Source organism: Myodes glareolus, chromosome 15, assembly GCF_982192425.1.
Source record: "Myodes glareolus chromosome 15, mMyoGla1.1, whole genome shotgun sequence".
Taxonomy (NCBI): domain Eukaryota; kingdom Metazoa; phylum Chordata; class Mammalia; order Rodentia; family Cricetidae; genus Myodes; species Myodes glareolus.
Window position 1 is genome coordinate 23,887,570 of NC_142040.1, and position 26,564 is coordinate 23,914,133.

General features: G+C 37.9%; 1 protein-coding gene across 4 annotated transcripts in view; it reads right to left on the minus strand.

Moving 5' to 3' along the window:
* Polk (DNA polymerase kappa) overlaps window positions 1-26,564 on the minus strand; it is a 57,155-nt gene that overhangs the window by 22,218 nt on the left and 8,373 nt on the right. For 3 of the 4 annotated variants that reach the window (XM_048441494.3, XM_085676835.2, XM_048441492.3), the window contains exons 2-4: window positions 12,590-12,752; window positions 9,841-9,960; window positions 1,888-2,040 (exon numbers count right to left, since the gene is read on the minus strand). In XM_048441494.3, coding sequence (XP_048297451.3) covers window positions 1,888-2,040; window positions 9,841-9,960; window positions 12,590-12,721 — 405 coding nt within the window. In that variant the 5' untranslated portion in view covers window positions 12,722-12,752. Of the gene's footprint in view, window positions 1-1,887; window positions 2,041-9,840; window positions 9,961-12,589; window positions 12,753-23,818; window positions 23,925-26,564 lie in introns of those variants that run through there. The other variant, XM_087896803.1, reaches the window with a different exon arrangement.

A 26,564-nucleotide genomic window follows, 5' to 3' on the forward strand; every position in this document is an offset into this window, starting at 1 on the left:
GTGAATCCATCTTGAATTTCCCCTGTTACATGGAGCTAACTAATCCCAGAAAACACCGCCAACTCGCCCTTATTGAACCATGTATAAAGTAAAGAATCACAAAGAAAAAAACACAGTTGCCTGCAGAAACAGAAGAGGTTGCTCACTCAGCAATGGATGCTGCCATGGAGTCTAAGCCCCAATTCTCAGTGCCAACTTAGAAAATTTCAAAAATTCATCAAATTAACCAAAAAAATTCTATGTAACAGACTGAAAGAGTCAAACATGTAGTGTCACTCCTATTATCCTGTAGGTAAACTTTCTGTGCATTTACTACAACAAAAACAATTAGCTGCAACTCTCTCCAGAAGCATTCATTAGTTAGCACATAGAAAAGGACCTAAATCTTTGTTTAATATGAAAATAATAAGTTTAAACTTGAAGTTTCAATTTTTAGGTTAGAAACTGTTGGAAAGAATTTGTGAATTCCAAAACCAGTGAGTTTAGTTCAAACATGGCCACAGAATCTGTGTATAAGCAAGCACATACGCATATATAAACATGGCCACAGAATCTGTGTGTGTAAGCAAGCACATACGCATATATAAACATGGCCATAGACACTGTGTGTGTAAGCAAGCACATACGCATATATAAACATGGCCATAGACACTGTGTGTGAAAGCAAGCACATACGTATATATAAACATGGCCATAGACACTGTGTGTATAAGCAAGCACATATGCACATATCAATTATTTTCTTTCAAATTTCATTGCTGGTTTACAGGAGAAGAGAGTACATTTCAACCTTAAGAACCAGATGATCAGTAGCTGCCTACATAGCCATGATAGATTAGAGATTCACAATAACATAATGGTAGGCCAGAGGTTTCAGTTATCTCAGGCACTGGAAAGTCAGTAACAGCGAGGAACTTTCCTTGTTTCTCTTGTGTGTCCTAGCTGCTACTTTTAGATGAGATGTGGTGCATTTAGCTGGTATGGTTGTAAACGGGCTGCTACTTTCAATTATGTGTTCAGTCACAGGCATGACTCCTGTTACTTTACCTTGATTTAGGTCAGAAAAAAACCAACTTAGTAATGATAAAAACAAATGATTCTGAGTTATGGGAAAATTAATTGCATCCTAGACATATTAGTAAACTACATTATTCGAGAATAGGGGTTGGCAAATCCTCTCTGTAAAAGTTCAGAGAATACACAACCTCTTCAGGTTTAGCAGATGTGTTTTCTTAGCAACTATGCAATTCTATTCAATTGTGCTCTTTTAGTGTGACAATAATGAATAAGTGACCATGAAGAAACTCCAATGAAGTTTCTTTACAAAAAATGATGACAGACTAGACTTGGTCCACAAGCCAGTTTCAAAACCTCTGGCTAAACATAACATTTCCTTTGCCTTTTCTTTTCAACTCTCACTAGAACCCTTTTGAAGAAGTAAATTTGCAATAGAAGGATACAAAAGCTATTGTGCTATTTTACTGCATTTGTATCTTTGGGCAATTTATTAATTATTTCTGTTTTCCTTTTTCTTGAGTGGAAATAGAAATTAGTATAATCAGTTACATTGAAAGGTTTCAGTAACTGAGCATGTATAAGCCACCTGGAAAAGTAGCAAAGTACTCAGCAAACTGACCTGAATAAGTCTATGAAATTTCCTTTTTATTTTTTTAAAGATTTTATTTATTATGTATACAATACAGTGTGCTGCCTCCATGTATGTCTGCAGGCCAGAAGAGGGCACCAGATCTCATTGTAGATGGTTGTGAGCCACCATTTGGTTGCTGGGAATTGAACTCAGGACCCCTAGAAGAACAGTCAGCATCCTTAACCTCTGAGCCATCTCTCCAGCTCCCTCCTTTTTGTTTTTGAATGTCGCCTACTTACCAGCATACTCATTGATCCTACAGCAATGGGTTTATCCCTCAGTTCCGGATTGTCTCTCATTTCTACAGCCGCATAGAAAGCATCCATGTCAACATGAACTATGGTATTGTTCAAATTCCGGTTCCGCTCTAATTCCATTGCAAATCGGTCAACCTTAATTTTTAAAAAGTTAACATACTTTTAGACAATATGATATCAAAACATCATTCATCATAATTTTAATTTAGAAGGTATCTTTCTACCTGCCAATCTACTCATCTATCCATTCATCCACCTACTTACCTATTGGGTGTATATTTTTTTGTATTTATGGGTATACAGTTTATTGCTGTTTATTAAGGCTAGTAATTGCCTTTATTTTCACTATTATTTTAAGAATTTGTCTGCAAGTGTGAATGCTCACCCACGCACATGTGTTTGGGCAGGAGTGCCCTGGGTCTCTTTGGTTGCTCTCCCCCTTATACTTTGAAACAGGATTTCTCACTGAACCTAGACTTGCTGTTTGAGCTAGGTTGGCTGACTAGTGAGCTCCTGGAACTCACCTGTCTCCCCGCAGAGTGTTGGGGTTAAGGACATCACACCTGGGTGCTGGGGACCCAGACTCAGGTCCTCATGCTTCCACAGCAAGTACTTTACCCACTGAGCCCTTGGCCCAGACTGACAGCCTATTTGAAAATATAATTTCCTAGTAACTCTTCTTTCTACCCTCCCCGGAATATAGCAAGAATTTACCAAGCATTTAATGAATAAATGAGCTATCCCAGTTGCCCGCATCAAATCATGCTTACTGCTGAACAAATTTGAAGAAACTTATTATAACTCAAAGCTTCTATTTAGGTAAATTAAACAATTCCCATTTGACTCAAAATGTTAATGTCTTCAGATAGAAACAAAGGAAATACACAATAAGAGATTATACCTGTGGTGCATGACCTAATGTTGCATAATAATGTGCACGCGAACATGCTGAAATACAAAGTAAATGATCCTTCCGTAAAACTATTTTTGCGGTGCTGTCTTGGTTAAGGTTTCTATTGCTGTGATGAAACACCATGAGCAAAAGAAACTTGGGGGGAAAGGGTTTATGTCGCTCACACTTCCAGCATCATCGACAGCAGTTAGGGCAAGAACTCTAACAGGGCAGGAACCTGGAGCAGGAACCTGGAGGCAGCAGCTGACAAAGGGCATGGAGGAAGGTTGCTCACTGGCTTGCTTCTCATGGCTGCTCTTAGAAATCAGGATACCAGCTTAGAAATAGTAACCCACAATGGGCTAGGCCCTCTCACATCAATTCCTAATTAAAAAAATGCCCTATAGGCTTGACTACAACTTGATCTTATGGAGAGATTTTCTCAATAGACAGTCTCTCTTCCCTGACTCTGGCTTGTGTCAGGTTGACATAAATCTAGCCAGGACAAAAGCTAAAGTCTGAGTTTGTTATTCTATACAAATATTCAATCGAAAACTGAAGACGAAGCGTATTTTCATAATACGCTTTTTATATATTATTTTAATATAACAAGGCAGAATTATAATCTTTAAAATTTTTGGTCTCTTTGAAAATAAATTATTGTACTAAAAGAAAAAAAGAGAAATAAACATAGATAGAAATCAAATAGGCAAGAGAAAAAAGGGGTCATATAGCAACCTATTCATAGCTCGCTTTTTACGGATGGCCTCTACTGATGCTGTACGTGTGCTTCCCCAGCTTACTCTGCAAAGGGCAGCTACGTGACAGTTTTAGTTTTACCAACACACAAGGAACTTGCCTAGACCATTAAGGTAAATCATAAAACAGAAATAAAACAGATACAGTACACATGGAACAACATCTGGTACACGGCACCAGTTCAATGAATGAACTCCACTACTGAAAGGGTCAATGGCGGCATAACATAGCGACCCAAAGGGAGGAAAACAGCCCAAAGAAACAAGCCATCTCCTAAATGAAAGCAACCTGCCTCATGTGGAGAGCCACATGCCCCCTCCCACCCCATGCTGCTCTTCAGTCTGGACCTCACTCTACAGAATACCTGTTCCAAGGTCTTCCTTAGAAGGGACACACTTTCAGGGGACTAAAACTGCAATTCCTCTCTTAGAAACAACACCGCACGCCACATTTGTCTGTAGCAGAGGCTGAAGGTTGCAGGTCTACTCCTGTGAGTCCCCAGCCTCAGGGGCTCTGCACCGGCTGACTCTGCAGAAGCCTCGCTGAGCTCTGCCACAAGTTTTCAAGAATCAACTCAGACATCCCCATGAAAGTCAACTGGGTCTTTCTCTTCTGTGCCAGGGAATTAATCTTCTCTTACTTGTTTTCACCATGGTCCTTATTGTATGAGATCACAAACTGTGAGTGCCTTCAGGAGAATGACCTTAGCTGCCTTAAATTTTTTCCCCTCAAGAAAGATAGGAAGGGAGGTAGATAGGAAAAATAAATATACTGATCCCAATATGTTAAAGTTAGTTTTTTCTAAAGCAGTATCAGAAAACTCTAGAGGTGTTTCACTGTGCTGTCCTGAACAAACTGAACTTTTCATCTTCACTCATGTTTTATCCTGATTTCAAACTGCTTTTTCTAACACTTCAAATTTGAATAAGGTCATATGGCCCTGACTGCAGATGACAAACCATGGAGATTAATAAAAACTGAAATCTAATCTATAACAATAACAATATGCCTAAAATATGGATGAAGTAAGAATAAGGGAGTGGCATCTGAAGTATTTTGGGCTAGGATAATCTAGGAAGGCATAGATAAATAGAAAGCAAACCAAGTGGGAAAACTCCCCTCACAGTCATAAATTAATGCTGTGACAGCCTCTTCGGCAATCTATTCTCTCTTGGACTAAGGCGAGCGTGCAGCTGCCAGAGGAAACCTCCCAGAGTGACTCACACATTCCACTTTCCCTTCCTATCTCTGTTAGTCACTCTCCTGGCCCGAGCCCGCTCTGCTGCTCCCAGAGTCCAGCACCACCGCTGGGGACCTTTCTTCTACTTTAGTTCTCACTCAGGGCTTCACTTGTCCCCGTTTCCTTCCAAATGGCTTTCACATCCCAACCCGAGGCCATAACATCTACCTTCCTCCTTCTGTTACTTCTGAGAACTCGTGGGTCACTAGGGTTAAAAATAGGGACTTTCTTTTGGGTCTCAGTGTTGCCACTCATCAGTTACTTGACACTGGTTAAATTAGTCATTTCGTCCCTTATTTGTAAAGTGGAAGGAAACTAACAGCAAAACGTCTGAAGGAATGAAGAGATACTCATGTAAAGGGTTCTCAGAGAGGGGTATGGCAAGGGCTTGGGGGCAGCGCTGCTAACTTTAAGGTGGAAGGGACAGTTAACAAGTATATGTTAACATGTAATATGCTAAGTGTCTCCCACATAAATTCATTTACAGTCACAACAATTCTGAGATAGCAATTATAACTCTTATAGATGAGAAAATGAAAGTTTATAAAGATTAAGTAACTTGCTCCAAGTCACAGGGCTGGCAAATGGGAGGGTTGGACTTGGAAAACAGGTTACTCCAAAGTTTGTTTTCTTTCATTATCTTATGATGCCTCTCTATCACAGATATTGGTTTTTGTCTTTTCTGCTGTTGCTGTTTGTTCGTTTGGAGACCCTCTGTGTAGTTCTGGCTGTCCTGGAACTTGCTCTGTAGACCAGGCTGGCCTAGAACTAACAGAAACCCACCTGCCTCTGCTGCCCAAGGCATATCACCCCTGGCTAACACAGACTTTGAATAGTCTTTAACACCAATAAAGTTCAGACCAACTCAAGTCATATAGTTTATAGCCATACTGTATACTAACATTATTTCTTTTTAAAATTCTCAATTTCTACCACAGTTAGAAAAATGCTTGGAAAGAATGCTTTTTATTTTCTTGACTTAGTATTTTCATAAACGCTGCTGCACTAACCCAAGTTAGTGAAGGCACTTGCTGAAATGGTCAAAACGTACTGATTTGCTATGTGGCTTCCACTTAACACAACATGGATGCTTGTTTATTCAATCCAGGAGCTCATTAGAAGATACTTTATAAGGTGACAATTATAACCCTGTGTTTTAAAGAAGTCTGATGAGGGTAGAAAGTCAAAGGGGTTCAAAATGAACAGCCTGGCTTATGCTTGCAGACTACCTCAGCCTGACCTATCCTATCATCTCACATATAAGAAAATGTAGCATGTGGAAAATTTGAGTCTAAAATAGAAACACTTTCCATGAAAAATCTGTTTTTTGAAACCTTCTGGACTCCTTGGGACTTCCTCAGCCTCCTCCCGTGTACACAGCTTCTTCTGGAGGAAGCCCAACAAATGAAACAATTCAATAATCAACATAAAACACACTTCCTGCCATTCCTGTTCTGGAAGATGCCAGGGAGGCTCCCATCAAACAGCTGTCTAAGATTGAACAAAACCTGAAATTCTGCTGTGCAATGGAAGACATTTTCTATTCCTCCACATTAACAGCAAGTTAACCTGAAAAAATTAGTGTGAAATCCCCAAAGTCAGTACAATGTACCAGCTATGTTCTTTTGTATTTGTAAAACTTTTATTAAAGATGTTTGTAGATTTCAGATCAATAAAACTCACCAAGTCCAGAAAGAAAATTGTTTAAGAAAAAAGCTCAATTTAAAGAAAGCATTGTTTTGGACAGAACATAATTTTTTTAAACTTGGAAAATCAAATCCTTCACAATTTAACTAAAACATATTTTATATTTCTCCTCAGTGAAAGAAATTATCAAGAGTCAAAAGATAAACTAGAAGAAAATATTTGCAAAATCAAGCCAATATGTGGTTGATACCCAAAATATATAAAGGATTCTTCAAATTCAATAAAAAAAGACTAATTTGATTTAAAATCAAACATAATGCCTGAACACATACTTCAGCAAAGATGTACACATGGCAAACGAAAAGAGGTTCCCCAGTCTAAGCCAATGAATAAATGAGGAATAAAATGATATGATTCCATTATCCTCAACATCTCAGGAAGGCCCAAATTGAGAATATTGATGGCTCCAAAGATTGCTTAGAAGAAACAACAACAGGACCCTTCATCCATTATGATGAGAAAGCCAATGGGATGGTCATCTCGGAAGAGTCTGACAGTTAAGCAGGGTTGAAAACTTAGTCCACACATAAATCGAAGCATAGGTGTCTATAGCAGTTTATTCATAGTTGCCAGAACTTGAAAGCAATCACGATGTCCTTCAGTAGGTAAACGAATAAACTATTATACATTCAGACAAAGAAAAACAGGCAGCACATGAAAGCAATGAGCTATCAAACCACAAACAGACTTAAAGTAATCTAAGTGCATATTACTAAGTGAAAGAAGCCAGTCTGAAAAGGCTACATACTGTATGATTCCAATTCCATGGCCTTCTGGCAAGGGTGGAACTTGGGACAGAGTGAAAAGATCAGTGCTTCTCAGGGATTAGTAGGGAGGGAAGGATGAATAAATAGATCACAAAGGTTTTTACGGCAATAACTCATACTCTGTGTGATACTGTAATGGTGGATATATACTATTATAAACTTGTCTACACCTATAAGCATAAAACATCAGTATTGACTTATTGATTTTGCATGATAATACCATGCCATAGTAGGTGCATTAATAGCAATGAATGTAGTCACCTGTGGGAGACACTGCTTGGTGAGAGTTCGCCTGTGTGAGGGTAGGGGAATCTTTACTTTTTGTTCAGTTTTGCTACAAACCTTAAACAGCTCTAAAAACTAAGTCTTACAAGAAACAATACTGAATTTGACCATATGAGCTTCAAAATATGTGGTCAAACTAAAAAATTAAAAGATATATTGAAAATACAACTAGGACATATAACGAGAAAAAAAATCCTTAATACATAAGATCTCATAAACAAAGAGAAATAAATAGATATAAAGTCCAGAACTACAGAAGGGGACAGCATTAGACTGCTAGCTGAACCTCCAAACACATTCCCACTTCTTTGTTAAACCGAAAGGCTGGGCAGATGACCACCCAGCTAGAGAGCATAGTTATGTGTGGCCCTGTAACGAGAGTTGCTGCCAAAAGAATGTGAGTTTAAATACTGTTTGCAACTTCTTTCTTACTTGTTTAACAGTGAATTATTTGCTTTTAATCTACCCAACACTACTTCTTCCTTACCAGGAAATGGAACAGGGGATACTTTTGTCAGATCAGCAATTATAATACCAGGAGATGATGGAATAGTGTGATTTACGAAAAATCTATGTCTGAAATTACTATGGTAATCAGAGCCAGGGATGCTGTGGAACTCCAGGCCTGGCCTGGCCAGTGTTACCCTGAAGTCAGAACAACTGTGACTTCAGGCAAGAGACCCTCACAAGATCCAGCTTACTGACATTCCCTCCTAGGAAGAGTGGGGCAAGGGTGACTGGACCTCATCTGAGATTACTATCATTCACTCCTTCCTGTGCGCCCGGTTCCCCTCTGCACACACTCCTGTCCCACTACCTGTGGTCTACATAGGAGGTATAAGGTTAGCTGCAGGAGGGACTCCACCCACGCAGCTCTTAGGAGGTCACCACCCGTGCTGGGCTGTGACGTTTTAGTGATGAGGTCGTTTTGAGTTTTTCATGTGTAAGTAACTCACACATTCTCCCTGTAAGTAACTCCAATAAAATTACTTGTTCACTAACCCAGACTTTTATGGGATTGTTATTTAGTCTGTCATCAGTGCATATCTTGGATAAATATATGTTTGTTCCTATCTCCATAGGAAAAGTATATAACAAGTGATTACTTTTTATTATAAGAAAGAAACTGTTATTTTGGTTTTCTTATGCCGCCTACTTAACCTGTATCATAATAAACAGAATAAAAGAACATGTTCCCGTAATGAGAGGATGAGTGCTGTGTGAGAGGAGTTTCTTCTCTAATATAATAGAAGGTAAATTAAAACAACCATGAATTCTGTTGGAGAGATTATATACACAGCAAAACTGAAAAATGTAACAAAATTAAGGAAGTCTAGTTTTAAGCAAGCATTTGAAGAAAGTAACACATATATTGAAAATGTAAACTAATATAATGTTTTATGAAAATAACTATACCAACAATAAAAATCAAATTAAAATAATATTCTGGAAAAGTGTTTATGAAAAAATGATATGGTTCAGTAAAAGAACTTCATGACCTCTGAACTCCATTGTAAGATAAAGATTTTGCAGCATGTCAGATTGGTACTGCAATTTTATTACTACGCTCAGCTCTGAGTTATCCGAAAATTACTTCACCTTCCTGTATCAATTTCCTTATCAGTAGAGAGTGCTTCCCTATGTTTAGTGCTTTGTGAAAATTGGGTCAGATTTTAACAGAAAATATGCATCTGTCTATAACTTTAGTCTGATCAGGAGAAACATGACTGCCTGGCTTCCATAGGGTGTCAAAAACCTTGGTTCCTTCCAAACTTTTCTACGGAAATAACTTCCAGTAGCTTTGAGAACTTCAAATGATTTATTCCATCCAAGTTCCGGAGAACACAAAAAACTCTAGGTTTTTAGAAATATTGTTTCCTTCAAAAATTTTATGTTCATTTAGTATTTCACTTGTAGTATAACTTTTTATTTTACTAAAACATGGTTACTCTAATTTAATGAATTAACCCCCCATTCAGTTCCACTGTGGCAAACTAGGCCTAATTGTTTAATAACTTTGTCTAGTGCAAAGCACACATATAATACAACAACATAAGCTATGGGTCAAATCCTAATTCTGCTACCTATATCCTCTGAAGCCAGATAAGTTAATCAGGACAGCGTCGACTCATCTACGCAAGGAAAGGTGTAGAGCAAAGCTTAGCAGAGCATGTGCGCCTGCTGACGACACACGCCTAGTCACGTAACCAAAACTTCCCTCTCCCCTTGTTTGCGGTTGTTGACAACCCATGCTACCAGCCTCACCCCAGCAACTCAATAAATACCTGTAACTGTGCTTTCCTTAGTTGCTGGTTGGTAATTTGAGCTTTTTGTTGCATCATATTGGCAATCCGTTGATTGACTTGCTTTTCCTTCTTGAGCTCATTTCCATAAAATCTGGACCCCTACAGAGAAAATAAAGCAGAAGAGAAGTGTCAGAAGGAAAGGACCACTGCAGTGACTTTGTGGCCAAGAGGAGGACGCTGGAGTCACACTGCCATCTGAAAGCTACTTCACCCTCCTGTGTCGGTTTCCTTATCTGTAAAGAGGGCTTCCCTAGCATGCACGAGGCCCTAGATTCACCACTATCATCATGTGTGTATGCGCGCGCACACATACATACATACACACACACACACCCCTAAACCATATAATTCTTGTGAGACAATACTACAAAGAAGAAATTTGAGTTAAAAATAAAATAAAACAAAATAAAAACAAAAACAAAAAAAAATGTCATTTGTGGAGGGTCCATAGGGCATATCTAAGCTCTGCCAGCTAGTTCCTCGGTAATCTCCCTCATGGGTCTCCTTCATAACTTTAGTAGGAAGTCATTAAAGAGCACAATGTAAGAGACTGAACCATCTGTTATTCCACTACAGAACACAGTAGCAATCAATTGATCAGGACACAGGCATTAAGTTTGTTCTACATGTGGATCTCATGAAAAATGGTGCTACAAAGACTTACACACAGTTTAGCGTGAACATACACTGTCATTCCTATTAATATGTATTTATGAGGGTATTTCTGTATCTATGTAATGCATGCCTAACCCTCTGAGTAACTGGCTGAACCACTACTCTGTTACTGCATATGAAGGCTCCAACTTCCCCATATCTCTACCAACACTCTTCGTTATATTATTTATTATAGCTATTTTGGCCAATAATAATGTAAATGACATATTCCTGGGATTTTAAAGTTGTATTTCCTAAGTGACTAAAATGCTGAGTATCTTTTCATGTTTGAGACATATGCACATCTTCCTCACTTAAATGCCTATTGTTGTTGGTTGTTTTTTTATTTTTTGGTTCTTTGGCTCTTTGTGGAGGTGGGGGAAAGGGGCGCCACCCAGCTACCAAACAAAAACACAGAGTCTTATTCTTATTTACCTGGCCTTAGCTTGCCTTGTTTCTAGTCAGCTTTTCTTAACTTAAATTTTCCCGTCTATCTTTTGCCTCTGAACTTCTATCTTTCTCCATTTCTGCATATCTTTCTTTACTTCTTACTCTGTGGCTTGCTGTGTAGCTGGGTAGCTGACCCTTGGAGTCTTTCTTTCTTTCTTTCTTTCTTTCTTTCTTTCTTTCTTTCTTTCTTTCTTTCTTTTTTTTTTTCTCCTCAAACTTCTCTTGCCCCTCCCAGATTTCGCCGCCTTTCCTTTCTCCTGCCTTGCTAATGGCCGTTCAGCTCTTTATTAGACCAATCAGGTGTTTTAAATAGGCAAAGTAACTCAGCTTCACAGAGTTAAACAAATGCAACACATCTTTGCAACATTAAGCAAATATGCCACATCATAAATAAATGCAACATATCTTCAAATAATATTCTACAACAACCTATTCATATCTTCTGACCATTTTTTGATTGAGCTATTAGTTCTACACAGTTACCTCAACTTGGTGAATCAAAACATTCAGAAACATAGTCTTTTGGTGCAGTTTTGACATGGTAATAAATAAGCTCATATAATAGAGGAAGAGATATAAATTGACAAAGTGGCTATGGGGAGTAATTTAGCAACTCACAAAATTATATATATTCTGTATTTTGAAGAGCAATTCCACTTCTAGATATCTCTTTTATAATTGTCACACATAAGATTAGTAAGATGGTGGTGGAACATGCCTTTAATCCCAGCACTCAGGAGGCAGAGGTAACTGGATATCTGAGTTAAAGACTAGCCTGGTCTACAAAGTGACTTTCAGGACATCAAGGACAACACAGAGAAACCCTGTTTGGAAAAACCATAAAAAAAAAAAGATTAGTAAATGTAAGCAGGACATGGTGGCACACACCTTTAATTCCAGCATAGGCAGGCAGATCTCCGTCAATTCAAGGCCAACCTAGTTTACATAATGAGTACCAGGACAGCCAGGGCTATATAGTGAGACCCTGCCTCAAAATAAATACATAAACAACATAATAAATAAAATAAAAGATTAGGAATGGCTTAAATATCAATCAGTAACAATTCTGATTAGATCAATAAACTATATTCACATATGTAAGTATAAATCTTCATCCAATTATTAATATTCATTTACAAGAGGTAAAAAGATAAAACACGTGCATTCTTTTGTTTTTATATGCATAAAATTTTATTGAATTTTATTTGAATTTATAACTTTTATATAAATTTAAAGTAGAAAGCTTCATAATAAGCAAAACAGATTTGAAAATCATTTTTATACTTCATAGTTTAATGGTATATTAAAACATTTTAATTAATAAAAATGATAGTAAACCAAAACCTAAGGTTTTCCTTTTAATACTAACTAAATCATAGATACTGGGTGCTGGAGGATCAATTAGAGGTTAAGAGCACTGGCTGCCCTTCCAGAGGTTCTGAGTTCAATTCCCAGCACCCACATGGTGGCTCACAACCACTTATAAATATAATCCCATGGGATCCAATGCTCTTTCCTGGTTTGCAAATGTACAAGCAGACAACAGACTCATATACATAAAGTATATAAATAAATAAATCTTTAAAAAAATAAATCATAGATACTGAAGGAAGCAAGAACATACCTTTGTGGCATCCATTATAATTTTGTTAATTTTCTCTTTATCCAGTCCCTCCATTCCTGCTTTATTATCATTTAGTCCCATCCTAAGCAGAAGATCATCTTTATAATTATTCTTTTCCTTTGTGTTATCCATGACGTAAACAAGGCGACTTCTTCTGTATTAGCTGCAAAGGCATAGAAAATAAGCAGTGTTTTTAAGTGACCACAGAAGGGCTAGAAATAACTGTTAGTAGAGTGCTTGCATAGCATGCAAGAGACTCTAGGCTTGATCCTCCCAGCGTGGCACCACTGGGAAGGCAGGGAAGAAGGAGCAGAAGTTCAAGGGTATCTCCAGCTAGACAATGAATCTGAGGCTGGTTTGGGCTATATGCAACCTTGTCTGAAAAAACAAACAAACAAACAAAAACATTTCTTGGATCTTGAAAAACTGCTACTCAGCTGGGCAGTGGTGGCACACATCTTTAATCCCAGTACTCAGGAGGGCAGGTGGATCTCTGTGATTTTGAGGCCAACCTGGTCTACGGAGCAAGTTCCAGAACACCCAGGGCTACACAGAGAATTCCGTTCTTGAAAAACCAAAAACCAAAACCAAAACCAAACCAAACCAACCAACCAAACAAACAAAAAACCCCAAAATAATAATAAAGAAAGAAAAGAAAAAGAAAAATTACTACTCAAATTTTTGCCATTATTGTCCGAAGCTCTCTATCTTTCTGGAGACAAAAGGAATGAACTTTTCCTGCACATTTCGTGCCAGTCAGTATGTTTGCTGCCCTATATACACATGCTAAATACCTTAAAAGACAGATATACTCCTCCAAATACAAAAGGAGAAGCCTGAGTCTCAGAACACATCTGCTAACTTAAGTTTGTTAGACAATAGCTACACGTTTGTTAAAAACATATCCAAGTCCAAACCTCATGGGTATTTTTTTCCTATTGAATTTTTTTTTCATATCCTCTCCACCCACTCAAATCTACACCCTTTCATTCTTTCTTTAAAAAACAAACAAGCAAACAAAAAAATACATCATGAACAAAAAACTAGGAAACACATACATGCGCACACACACCCATACAAATGGAAACCAAAATATACAAGAGAAAGATCAATAAGGCAAAAAATACCAACCAAAGCAATTTAAGACAGAAAATCTATAAAAATCCTATTGAGTTCATTTTGGGTTGCATACCTACTGCTGGGTATGGAGCCTGCCCTGAAGTACAGTTAATAAACGCAGTGAGGCTCCATTGGAGAAAAAATAATTTTTCAGTTGCAAGCAGATTTCAAATACAGATAGCTTCTTGGCTAGGGCTGGGAGTTCACGTCTACTTCCCCTTCTCAGCAGTGGGATCGCCTCTTCCTTGGACCTGTGCTAACACTGTGCACAATGCCACAGCTCTGTGAATTACATGTGCATCTGTCCTGTTTGGAGGATACTGTTTGCTTTAAGTCACCCATCCTCTCTAGCTCTTACAGTCTTTCTGCTTCTGCTTCCACATAGTTCCCTAAGCCCTGAGGGGATGGTCTGATGAAGACAACCATATAGGAATGAGTATTCCAAAATCTCTCGCTCTCTGCATTTGTCCAGTTATAATTCTAGATGTTTAGGTGTAAGTTCCCACCCATTGCAAGAAGTTGTTCCTTGGATGATGGCTGAATCAGGGACTGACTTATAGGTATACCAGAATCTTATTAAGAGATAGTCTATTGCTACGGTTCTTTTAGAACAGTGATTCTCAATCTTTGGATCACAAGCCCTTTGGGGGTTAAATGACCCTTTCATATGGGTCATGCAAGACTATTGGAAAACACAGATATTTACAGCTCATAATGGTAGCAAAATTACAGTTATGAAGTAGAAACAAAAAATAATTTTATGGTTGGGGGAACCACCACAACGTGAGGAACTGTATTAAAGGGTTTCATTAGGAAGGTTGAGAACCACTGCTTTTGAAGAATAATAGTATTAGATTTTCCCATGGCCTTTCTAGTCTAGGGTTCTCAGACACCATAGCAGTGTCAGATATGGGCGTTATCTCATGGAATGTGCTTAAATTCGATCAGAGTGGTTGGTTATTCCTACAATGTTTGTGCCACTATTGCACCAGCACACCTTGCTGAAAGATCATTGTTGCAGATTGCAGGGTTAGCAGCTGGGGTGATAGTTACCTTTCTCCTCTGGTGGCATTTAAGAGTACTCTCCAGTATCATGAATACCAGTCTTTAGGGGGTGAAACCTCTAGTTAGGCACCAGCTCTACTTCTCCATGTTTGATGAATTATATAAGTGCTGTATCAGCAATAGGGCCTTATCATTAGCTTTTAGAGAGCAACCAATAGCTTTGGCAATAGTCTGAGATGTTTGGGAATTTCCTTGGTGCCACTTTGGCCAAAGACTCAAATAGATATAACACATTCCTGGCACTCGAGATTTTACTTGGTGGCATAAGATATCTAGTTGGGGCATTGTCTCGCCATTATTTGACAATTCCATTTAGATTTCTTTCATATATGTATATATTTTAAGAAACTTCTATAGTAGTAGATTTCCATTTAGCCCTTCAAATGGCTCAAAGTGTTAGCTATCCTTCCCCACATTCTCTCCCTCACCCCTCTCTTCTTTCCTCTCCCCATTTAGTCCTCCCACTCCATTCTCACCACTGTCTCTTCAAAACAATATCTCCTACATGCCCTTCCTTGGGAGACCCTCACTAGTGTCTAATCTCCGTGGCTATATAGATTGAAAAACACATATGAAAGCTTAAAAGCTAACAACCATATATAAGAGAAAATACACAATATTATCTCTTTGGGTCTGGATTACCTCACTCAGAATGATTTTTTTCTAATTTCATCCATTTATATGCAAATTTAAGAACTTTTTTAGACAGCTGAATAATAGTCAATCATATAAATGTACCACGTTTTGTTACCCATTTATCAGTTGATGGACAGCTAGGCTATTGTAAATTTTGGGTTATTATGACTAGAGCAGCAATGAACAAGTATCTTTGGGAATCTGCCCAAGAGTAGTATAGCTGGCTCTTGAAGTAGAACTATCCCCATCTTCCTGAGGAACCCCCACACTGATTTCCATAGTGGCTGTACAAGTTTGCACTCCCACCAGCAATGAATAAGGGTTCTCCTTTCCCCACACCCTCACTAGCATAAGCCGTCATTTGTTTTATTGATCTTGGCCACTGTGACTGGTATAAGATGAAATCTCAAACTAGTTTTGATTTGCATTTCTCTGATGACTTAGGATGTTGAACATTTCTTTAAGTGTTTCTCAACCATTTCTTTTCATCTTTTGAGATCTATATTTAGTTCTGTGCCCATTTTTTAAATTGTGATATATATATGCACATATATAAGTATACACACACACACATACACACATTCATACACAGACATATAATTGCCTAATTGATGGTGTCCTTGGTCATACAAAAGCTTTTCAGTTTTATGATGTCCCATTTATTGTTGGTATTAGTGCCTGTGCTACTAGTATCTTGTTAAGAAAGTGTTTTCCTTTGCCAATGAGTTCAACACTTTTCCCCACCTCTCACATGAGAATTAGGGCCTTATGTCAAGGTCCTTAATCCATTTGGAGTTGTTTTGTTCGGGTGACAAATACGGATCTATTTGTATTCTTCTACATCCAGCTATCTAGTTTGACCAGCACCGTTTGTTGGCTGTCTTTTTTTTTTTCTAGTGTGCATTCCTGGCTTCTTTGTTGTTGCTGTTTTTTTTAAATTAATCAGGTATTCATAAGTGTATGTGGACTTAGTCTGGGTCTTTAATTCAATTCCATTGATCAAAATGTCTGTTTTTGTGCCAATGCCATGATGTTTTTATTACTACAGCTCTGTACTGCTATTTGAGATTGGGGATGTGATTATTTCCAGAAGTTCTTTTATTAATATCTTATTAATTGTTTTATTACTTTAGCTATCCTGTAATTTTTTTTTGAGCTTCTATATGAAACTGAAAATTGCTCTTTCAATTTCTGTGAAGAAACCAGAATTTTGATAGGGACTGTGTTATATCTGCAGATTGCCTTGGGTAGGATGGCCATTGTCACTATATTAATACTACCCCATGAGCATAAGAAATCTTTTTTATCTTCTGATATCTAATCTATTCCCTCAATGTCTTAAAGTTTTTATTATCCATGTCTTGCTTGGTTAGCTACCCCAGGGTATTTTTTAAGGTTACTGTGAAAGGTATTCTTTCTCTATTTTCTCAGTTTGACAGCTGTATATAGGAAAGCTACTGATTTTTGTGTGTTTATCAGCATAGAAGGTTCTTAATGGAGTTTTTTAGGGCCCTTTATGTAAAGAGCCCTATCATCTGCAAATGAAACACTGACTTCTTTGTCTATTTGTGTCCCCTTGATCTCCTTCAGTTGTCTTACTGCTCTAGCTAAAATGTCAAATACTAACTAGGTATGCAAAGAGTGGGCAGTCTTGTCATGTTCCTGATTTCAGTGCAAATGCTTCTGCTTAGGTTGGCGTTGGCTGTGGAACTGCTGTAAATTGCCTTTATTATGTTGAGGCATGTCCCTTGTATCCCTAGTTTCTCCAGGGCTTTTATCATAAAGTGATGATGGATTTTTGTCAAAAATCCATCTTTCTGCATCTAATGAAATGAGGATGTGGTTTTTGTTTTTTACCCTATGTGGTGCATTACATTTATTGATGTATATGTCTTGAACTATCCCTGCCTCCCTGGGATTGAAGCCAAGTTGATCATAGCAGATAATATTTCTGATGTGTTTTTGTATTTGGTTTGTTAAGTATTTTGTTGATAATTTTTGGATCTGTGTTCATAAGGGATATTGGTTTGTAATTCTCTTTCTTTGTTGGGTCTTTGTATAGCTTAGGTTTGGGGATAAGTGTTGTCTCATATCCCTTTCATTTGTATTTTGTGGAATAATTTGAGAAATATTGGTGCTAATTCTTCTTTGAAAGTCTAGTAGAATTCTGCACAGAATCCCTCTGACCCTGAGCTTTTTGGGTCAGAAGGTTTTTAATTACTGCTTCTCTTTTACCTGGGGTTATGGGTCTGTTTAAATTGCTTATCTGATCTTGATTTAATTTTGATAGGTCATATATGTCAAGAAATTCATCCATTTCTTATAGGCTTCCCAGTTTGGTAGATTACAGATTGTTAAACTATGTCATTATTTTCTGGATTTCATCAGTGTTTGTTGTCATATTCCGCTTTCTGTCTCTAATTATATTAATTTGAATGTTCTTTTTCCATCTGTTAGTTAATTTGACTAAGGGTTTGTCAATCTTACCGATTTCTCAAAGAACCAACTCTTCCTTCCATTGAGACTCTGTATTGGTTTTTTTTTTGCTTCCATTTCATTATTTCATCCTTAGTTTAATTATTTCTCCTTTTTAATTTATTTCTTAGTTTATTTATTTCTTCCTTTTATATCCCCTAGAGCTTTCAGGAGTGCTGCTAAGTTACTAATATTCGATCTCTCCAATATTTTGATGTAGACACTTAGTGCTATCGACTTGTCTCTCAGAACTGCCTTTATTGTGTCCCATAGGACAGGGTATTGTGTTTTCGTTTTCATTCAATACTAAAAAGTTTTTAATTTCCTTCTTGATCTCTGTCTTGATCCATTTTTCATTCAACAGTGAGCTGCCTGGTGTCTGTGAGTTTGTAAGCGTTCTGTTGTTGAAATCCAGCTTTCATCCATGGTGGCCAGATAGGGTACAGGTTGTTATTTCTATTTTCTTATATTTGTTGAGATTTGCTTTGTTTACCAGTACATAGTTTTGGAGAAAGTTCCATGAGCTTCTTAGAAGAAAGAATTCTTTTTGTTTGTGTGAAATATTCTGTAAATATCTGCTAGGTCTGTTTGATTCATGATATTATTAACTCCAGCATTTCTCTGTTTAATTTTTGTCTGGGTGACCTGTTTATTAGTGAGAGTGAGGTTTTGAAGTCACCTCACTATGTGAGGTTCAGTATGTGATTTTAGGTGTAGTAGTGCTCTTGTTAAACCTTGTATTTTTATCTATTGTATAGAGAACAAATATAAAATAACATCTCTCTATTATACATGCCAAGTTCAGTTGCAATTACTACCGACTAGATAATAGAGATCAATTCAGGAAGCAAAAATATAGGGAAAAAAAATCTATTCACATCCAGGAAATGACTACATTGCACAATGTTACACCACTTTTTAAACTAAGAAAAACCTCACAAGGTTCAGGCAGGAGGACCACTTGAGACCAGCAACAAAGACCCGTCTGTACAAAAGCCATACTCAAGAGTTGGCAACGCAGCTCAGTGGACAAAATGCTTGTCATGCAACCTGACAGACTGAGTGCAGTCCCCAGTTCCCACAGTGAAGGCAGAGAACCAAAAGTTGTTCTTTACCTCGACACACACTGTGGCATGTTTGTACCAGTTTTACATATGTATGCACGTGCGCGTACGTGCGTGAGCGCACATCCCCCTCCAACACTTTCCCTCTCATACAGACACATACATACACATAATACATTTTTTAAAGTTTTATTCAAAAATATATACACACAAAACTATACAACAACATGCACAACAAATTTAGTTATTCTTAGAATTATTCTCTCTGGTTATATATTAAGAAGAAAAGCTACAAAAAATTCAAAAATTAAAAGAAAATTAAGCAAAATTAAGTGAATTATTCATCATAACTCTAATGGTAAGTTGAAGAATTGGGATGGCATTCAAGTCTCCTTATTCAGCTCTAATGAAGTGTCCTTGCCATCACAGTTACCTTCAAATTGGGATTCACTTATGCTGCAAACAAATGGCTCGGTGGACAGCAGTCAGGTACCTGCAGTGATAGTAACTTATGTATATAATTCAAAGCCTTTCATAACAATGTTACTTTCATCATGGGTGCTAGCAAAGAATAAAAATTATTTTCGTTATTTCAGAAAGAATTTTTTAATACTCTGACTTCTGATGGCAGCTCTACTGCAGGGGTAAAGTCTCGGTACACTGATGCAGGCCTATAATCCCACCACTTGGGAGGCTGAAGCAGGAGAATTAAAAGTGCCAGGCCAGGTGGGGTTACATAGATGAATTTTGTTTATACTCAAATTAGAATTTGTACTATGATACTAAGCATCATTACAGATAAAATAAACCAGATGAATGGATATAACTGCAACATTGAAAAGTCATCATTTTTATAGCCTAAAATTACAGAAAAGTTTGGTTCACCAAGAAGCCAATAAGAAATGCACAGTTCTCAGTATGCTAAATAAAGTACAACCTGCTCCAGTAAAACAGACACAGAGGAGATGCACAGCTCAAAGAAAAGACTTCTTAGTTCCTGTGGTTTGGTGCAGTGGTTTAAAAGCGTTTTCTCTGAAAATTTTCAAATTCTTCTCAGTCTGATTCTACTGCGACGATTCACACCACCACTTACAAACACAAAGCGACCCTGTGTTTGGGCGGTAATAAGGATGGAAACTGGCAATTTTTCAAAGGAATTCTAGCAAAAAGGTTTTAGGATGGGGGCTTCTTCTAAAAGGCACGCAAAAGCAAACAATATCATGAGTACTAGCATACTGAGAAAGGAATCTGGAATGAGCGTACTGGAGAGCAGGAAGAACACCCTAATCACACGGGCAGAGAGCGGGAAGGGACAGAGGGACAGAGAGAAGAAAGGAAAGGGGAGCTAGAGGAGGCTCCTGCGTGGGGCTTGTTCTCATGTCCAGTACACTGTGAAGAATCAAACCCCATACGGAGAAAACCTTAACTTATATTAGCTATTATTTTTACTACTCTCAAATACTCAAATATTTCAAGCTTTCATCAACAGATTAAATATCTAGCACAAAATTTTAGACTGTAATTATTCTTTTTACCTTCTAATTTAAAACACGATGAATTAAGATTATTCTAAATTTAAGTCTTCAAATTAACAAATAATTGATAATTATTAATAATCATATATGACTGATTCTAAAATTCCATTTTTATTTTTACTTATTGTAAATTATATTTTAAACTTTAAAGATTATTATAAATCACAACCCCAAGATATTAGCAGATTACTATTTTTCCACATTTCTCTCAAACTATTTTACACACTTATAAATATGCCCACAGTTTTTATACAATGGGGATGAAAACACAGATGCAACACTGTGTGTTCAAATGCAAAACACTTGGCATTCTGGGTTCATTTTTTAAATCTTTGTAACTGACACAAATAACGAAGCCCTGCAGTTTCTAAACTAAGAGTATGCATCAAAAGAAAACTCAAGTTTTCACCACAGGCGGAAGCCTGCTTTTTGGGGGCTGCTGTGGTTTAAATGAGAATGGCCCACATGGGCTGATATATTTGTGTGTCAGGCTCTCAAGTGTTTGACTGTTTAGGAAGAATTAGGTTGCGTGACCTTTCTGGAGGAGGTTTGTCACTGGGGATGGGTTTTGAGGTTTTAAAAGCTTCCATCAGGCCCTCCCTCCCTCCCTCCCTCTCTCCCTCTCTCTCTCTCTCTCTCTCTCTCTCCCCCCTGTCTTCAGCTTGCAGATCAGATGTGAGTCCTCAGCTGCTGCTCCAGCAGTGCCACGCCTGTCTCCTGCCATGTTTCTCGCCATAATGACCACTGACTAACCTTGTCATGCTTCTCACCACGATGATTGACTTAACCCTCAGAAACTGAATGCAATCTCCCAAAAAAGAAAAATGCTTTTTTCTTGCAATGCAGCCTAAACAGCCCTTTACTTGTGGCGGGTGGGATTACAAATTGCAGCACCCCACACCTAATTCACACAATCTCTGGTTGCCCTTAGCCTATTCATTCATCTGTCCCAGTGAGGAAGAATGGGAAAGAAGCCTGCTAAAATATCCACTCTACCTACTTACCCCTACTGAGATACACCTGAAACTAGCGTCCCTTCCATCTCTCCCTAATGCAGGCCATGCTGTCCTTCAATTTAGGATCCTCCTTCCCGAGTGCTGAGATTACAGATGTGTCCCCAAGTCCAGGAAATCTAGATTCCTTAATATAGAATGAGAAATACTCTGAAACACATTAAGCAAAGTGTCAACTCAAAATAAACTCCCAAGCCCAGCTCATGAATTTCTATTTTGCTAAGGAGCTGCATGCTTTGCAAAGGTTTCTGGGCTCTGTAACAATGAAAATATTTAACTCAGAAGTAAACTCAGGAAAATTTAAAACTATGAAAAATTAAAGTTATAGTGTGTGTGTGTGTGTGTGTGTGTGTGTGTGTGTGTGTGTGAATGTTCGTGTGTACAGATGTATATGCATGAGCAGGTGGAGGCAAAGACTATTCAGGTGTCTTTCCTCAGGCACCATCCACCTTTGTGTGGACGTGGTTGTGGATGTAGAGGTTTGAGAATAATCTCTCCTCAGGCACCTTCCAACATTTGCTTTAGAAAAGATTTCTGGCTGACCTAGATTTCAGTCAAGTAGGTAAGACTCACTGGCCACCAAGCTTCCAGGAATTTCATCTCATTATCACTGGATTATAGGAACAGATAGATCATTGTGCTTGGCTGTTCACATAGGTTCTGGGATATGAATTCAGGTTCTTGTGTTTGTTAAGGAAACATTTTACTGACTGAGCCATCTCCCAAGTCTTATCTACCTTTCTTTTAGGACAAGGTCTCTCAATGGCCTGGAACTCACCAAGTAGGATAGGGTGGCTAGCCAGGGATCTCCAGGGATCTCCAATTTTTACTCTCCACTGCTAGTATTAAAAGTGTGTGATGCTGGCTATTTTGTTTTTAAAACATTGATTCTTAGGTCAAACTCAATTTACTGACTGAGCTCTCTCTCCAGTCAGTAAATTTGTATTTTACAGAAGTTCGCTGTTTCTGATTGTTGACTGTAGGCAGGAAGAGAGAGGCTGACAAGTTCTTGGCTACTAGATCATGGCAGCAAAAGTATCTGTTCACCTGGGTGGTGGAGGCAGATACTTGTAATCCCAGCACTTGGGAGGCAGAGGCAGGTGGACCTCTGAGATCAAGGCCAGCTTGGTCTACAGAGTAGGTTCTAGGACAGTCAGAGCTGCTGCACAGGGAGACCCGGATTAGAAACACACAAATACACGCATGCACACACATACACACACATGTGTGTGCATGCACACACACAACACTACATAGATAGATAGATAATAAAATAATTAAATTAAAAAATAAAATCTGTCTATATAAAAGAAACGCTGAGTGGATACATTCTATGATATTTGAGATATATAGTAAGGTACACAAATTTTAAGGGACGTGTACATATGTCCTTAGACGAGGAAAAAAAAGGTTCTCCGATAGTACCTTTTCTGATACTGTATTGCCACAATATTTAATTTTACAATCTGTAAAATTACTATTCAAATATAAAATTATAAATAAAGACTGGATCATGGGACAGGGTCACATTGTTAATGAGAAACTAAGTTATTGTGTTAGACTCCATGTTATTGGAAGAAAAAAAATCTACTAAATTCAAGACGTTATTACACAGACTTATTTTCCTGTCCCTGTCACCATTCCCTCTTGCAGAGAGCTCTCAAGCTACTTTCAGTCTAACCTTGGCATTGTTTGTGGTTCTCTACTGTTAATTTCTAAGTTGTCCTGTAGTGCTATCAGCATATGGCAGAGGTGTCAGACACAGCTCCTGAGTGTCCTCTGGTCTCACTAATGTGCAACTCTCCTTTAACGTCACGCAAGTTCTACCACTAACAGCAGAGAACAGACAGCTCATAGTGACTGCCATTTCTTTTTTAATAATTATTTTTATTCTCTCATACATTATATCCGATTGCAGTTTCCCTTCGCCCACTTCCAGGGGGTTTCCACTGCACTACATTCTGCCTACCCCCCATGACCTTCATTTCTTTTAGCCTCCAAATTCTTTAGAAATGTGTGGACGGAGCCAGTGAGAGGGTTCAGTGGGTAAAAGTACTTGCATACTAGCCTGGTGATTTGAGTTTGACCCCTGAATGCCACCGTGGAAGGAGAAGTGACTTTCAAAACTTGTCCTCTGCCTATCACTGCTCATCTGTAATAGATGTCAGCATCTTCTTTGGGGACAAATTGTATGCAATGTTGTATGGTAGGAATAGCACCTATATCAACCTTTTCTCCCAACTACTTTCAAGTACAGCTCTCTCAGAAAGTTACTCTCACAAAAATCTACACAGAAGAAGTCCAAAATAGACAGAAAGTCACCTTAAAGATGAAAGCAACTAGTCAGGCTGTGGTGCCGGCTTTACCCCAGCACTTGGAAGGCAGAGGTAGGTGGATCTCTGTGAATTCAACGTCAGCCTTCTCCACAGAGGAACCCTGTCTCAAAAACAAACAAACAAACAAAAATGATTAAAGCAACATGCCAAGGACTGGTGGCATGCTCCTATAATCCCAACACCTGGGAGACCGAGCAGTGAGAAGGCAGGTTCAAAGCTAGCCTGGGCTACACAGTAAGACCTTCAAAACCAAAAAAAGTTTGACTGTTTTTCTAAACAATATAAACAGTTCAGAGCAATATAATAACACATGACAATATAAACATATAATGATGATGATTATGATGGTGATAATAATAATAATAATAATAGATGTTAATAAGAAATCCATTAATCTAAATGGATTGTGGATGGTTAGACAAAGAAAAAGCAAGCAAGGTAAATATTGGAAATGTTTGTTTAAAATATCCATCTCTTTAAGTATTTCAATACTACTAACTAGTATCATAATTTCTCTTAGGAAATAGAAATATGACATTGATATTTGGGGTAAGGGTATGGACATTAGATTGAGAACAAGGAGTCTTGGGGTTTTCATTGCTGTGAAGAGACACCACGACCACACAACTCTTATAAAGAAAACATTTAATTAGGGCTGGCTTAGAGTTTCAAAGGTTCAGTTCATTATCATGATGGGGAGAATGGAGGCATACAGGCAAATTTGGTCCTGGAGCAGAGTGTGCTACATCTTGCAGGCAACCGGAAGTCAACTGAGACACTGGGAAATACCCTGAGCATAGGAAACCTCAAAGCCCACCTGTACAGCGACACACTTCCTTCAAAAAGGCCATACCCACTCCAACAAAGCCACATTTCCTAAAAGTGCCACTCCCTGAGATTATGGGGAGGGGGGAAATTACATTCAAACTACCACACAAGGCTAGGAATCATGAAAGGGCTTGGGAAACTGGAAAAGGGATTCAAGACTCTTGGAATACTGCAGGGGGGACCAGAATTGAAATGAGAATTTAGAAGAGACAAGGGGGTGGGGATGTAGCTCCATATTATGGCATCTGCCTTGTATACCTCTGAGTTCCATTCCCAGCACAAAACACAACAAAGAATAACAAAACAATAAATACCACCCAATAGGTATGCTTCTCTTCTCTAGTCATTTAAACAGCATGACAGGTTATAGAACTTAGTTACTTAGTAATTCTCATGTCTTCTTATTATAGTTTTCCCACCAATACTGTCACTGTTATGTACAGGAGAAACAAAAGAGAGGAAATAGTAACCGATAATATACAATAACCATAAACAACAGCATGCATGGGAAAAGGAATGATGAGAAAGAAATATCAGCATAAGCAAAAAGAAATTCTGCAGCTGTTTGGATGTGGGATTATTCTTAGACAAAGATTAGAGACCATAAATTAATCAAACATCAATTATAAAATGCTACTTTCAATCAGATAAATTTTATGTTCTTCATTTGCTGTTCTAGTTAATGGGAAAGTTTATCATTTAAAAACCTTTCTAAGTCCTTTAAAGTTCATTATAGATTACTAAACCAGGGTTGCTTAAACTGATTATGAACCTCCCTATATGTTATGATCAAAGTCTAACTGGAATCTTTAAGTTTGGAAGACATGCATGACAAATGAAGCAAAATAATCTTTTTTTGTGTATCAATACAAAAGATAAGATACACATGTAATCAATCAATTCTTTAATATGCCTATAGTTACTTTTTATGTGTTTGTATATAACTTTTGTGAGTATATTTATATAAGTATTTTATTCTTTGCAATGTTATCAATACTAAAGATAAGTTACATGCAAGTTCCTTGAATATCCTTTATATTTCTGAAACTACAATTTCCATCATTAGAAATGTAGGTAGAGCTGGGTAGTGGTGGCACACTATAATCTTTCATCCCAGCACTCAGGGAGGCAGAGGCAGGCGGATCTCTGTGCACTTAAGGCCTACAGAATGAGTTTCAAGACAGTCAGAGATACACAGAGAAACCCTGTCTCAAAAACCAAAAAAAACAAGTAGGTAGATGTGATGTGGGATCCCCTCTATATGCTGTGAATATGTTTTATTGCCATTGGTTAAAAAAGAAGCTGCTTTCAGACAATGACTTAGTAGAGTAAAGCTAGGCTTGAAATCCAAACAGAAATGTAAAGAGAGTAGGTGGAGACAGAGAGACTCCATGTAGCTGCCAGACAAGAAAGATACTCATGTGTCGGTACTGGTAAACCATGGACCTCATAGTAGAATATAAAATAATAGAAATGGGTTAATTTAAGATAAAAGAGCTAGCTAGAAATTTGCCTAAGCTATTGGTCCAGCAGTATTGTAATTAATACAGTTTCTGTGTGATTATTTCAGATCTGGGTGGCTAGGAAACAAATGGGCAGTCTCTGCCAACAGATTGGTGCCCAATGTGGGGTTTAAATCCACAACTCTGAGATTAAGAGTCTCATGCTCTACCGGCTGAATTCCCAAATATTGTTTATAAATGTATGTTTTCATTTAAAGGGGGATATGACACAGAGATGAATACTTTGCATTGCTATGGATCTTGGTTTATTAATATAAATTTAAGGTTAATTTTGTCATATGTATATTTCTGCTCTTGATTAAGGCATTATATTTGTGCAGCTCATTTAAAAATGTATAATTAAGAAATACAGGTTAATAGATAGTCATCTATATTAGTCAA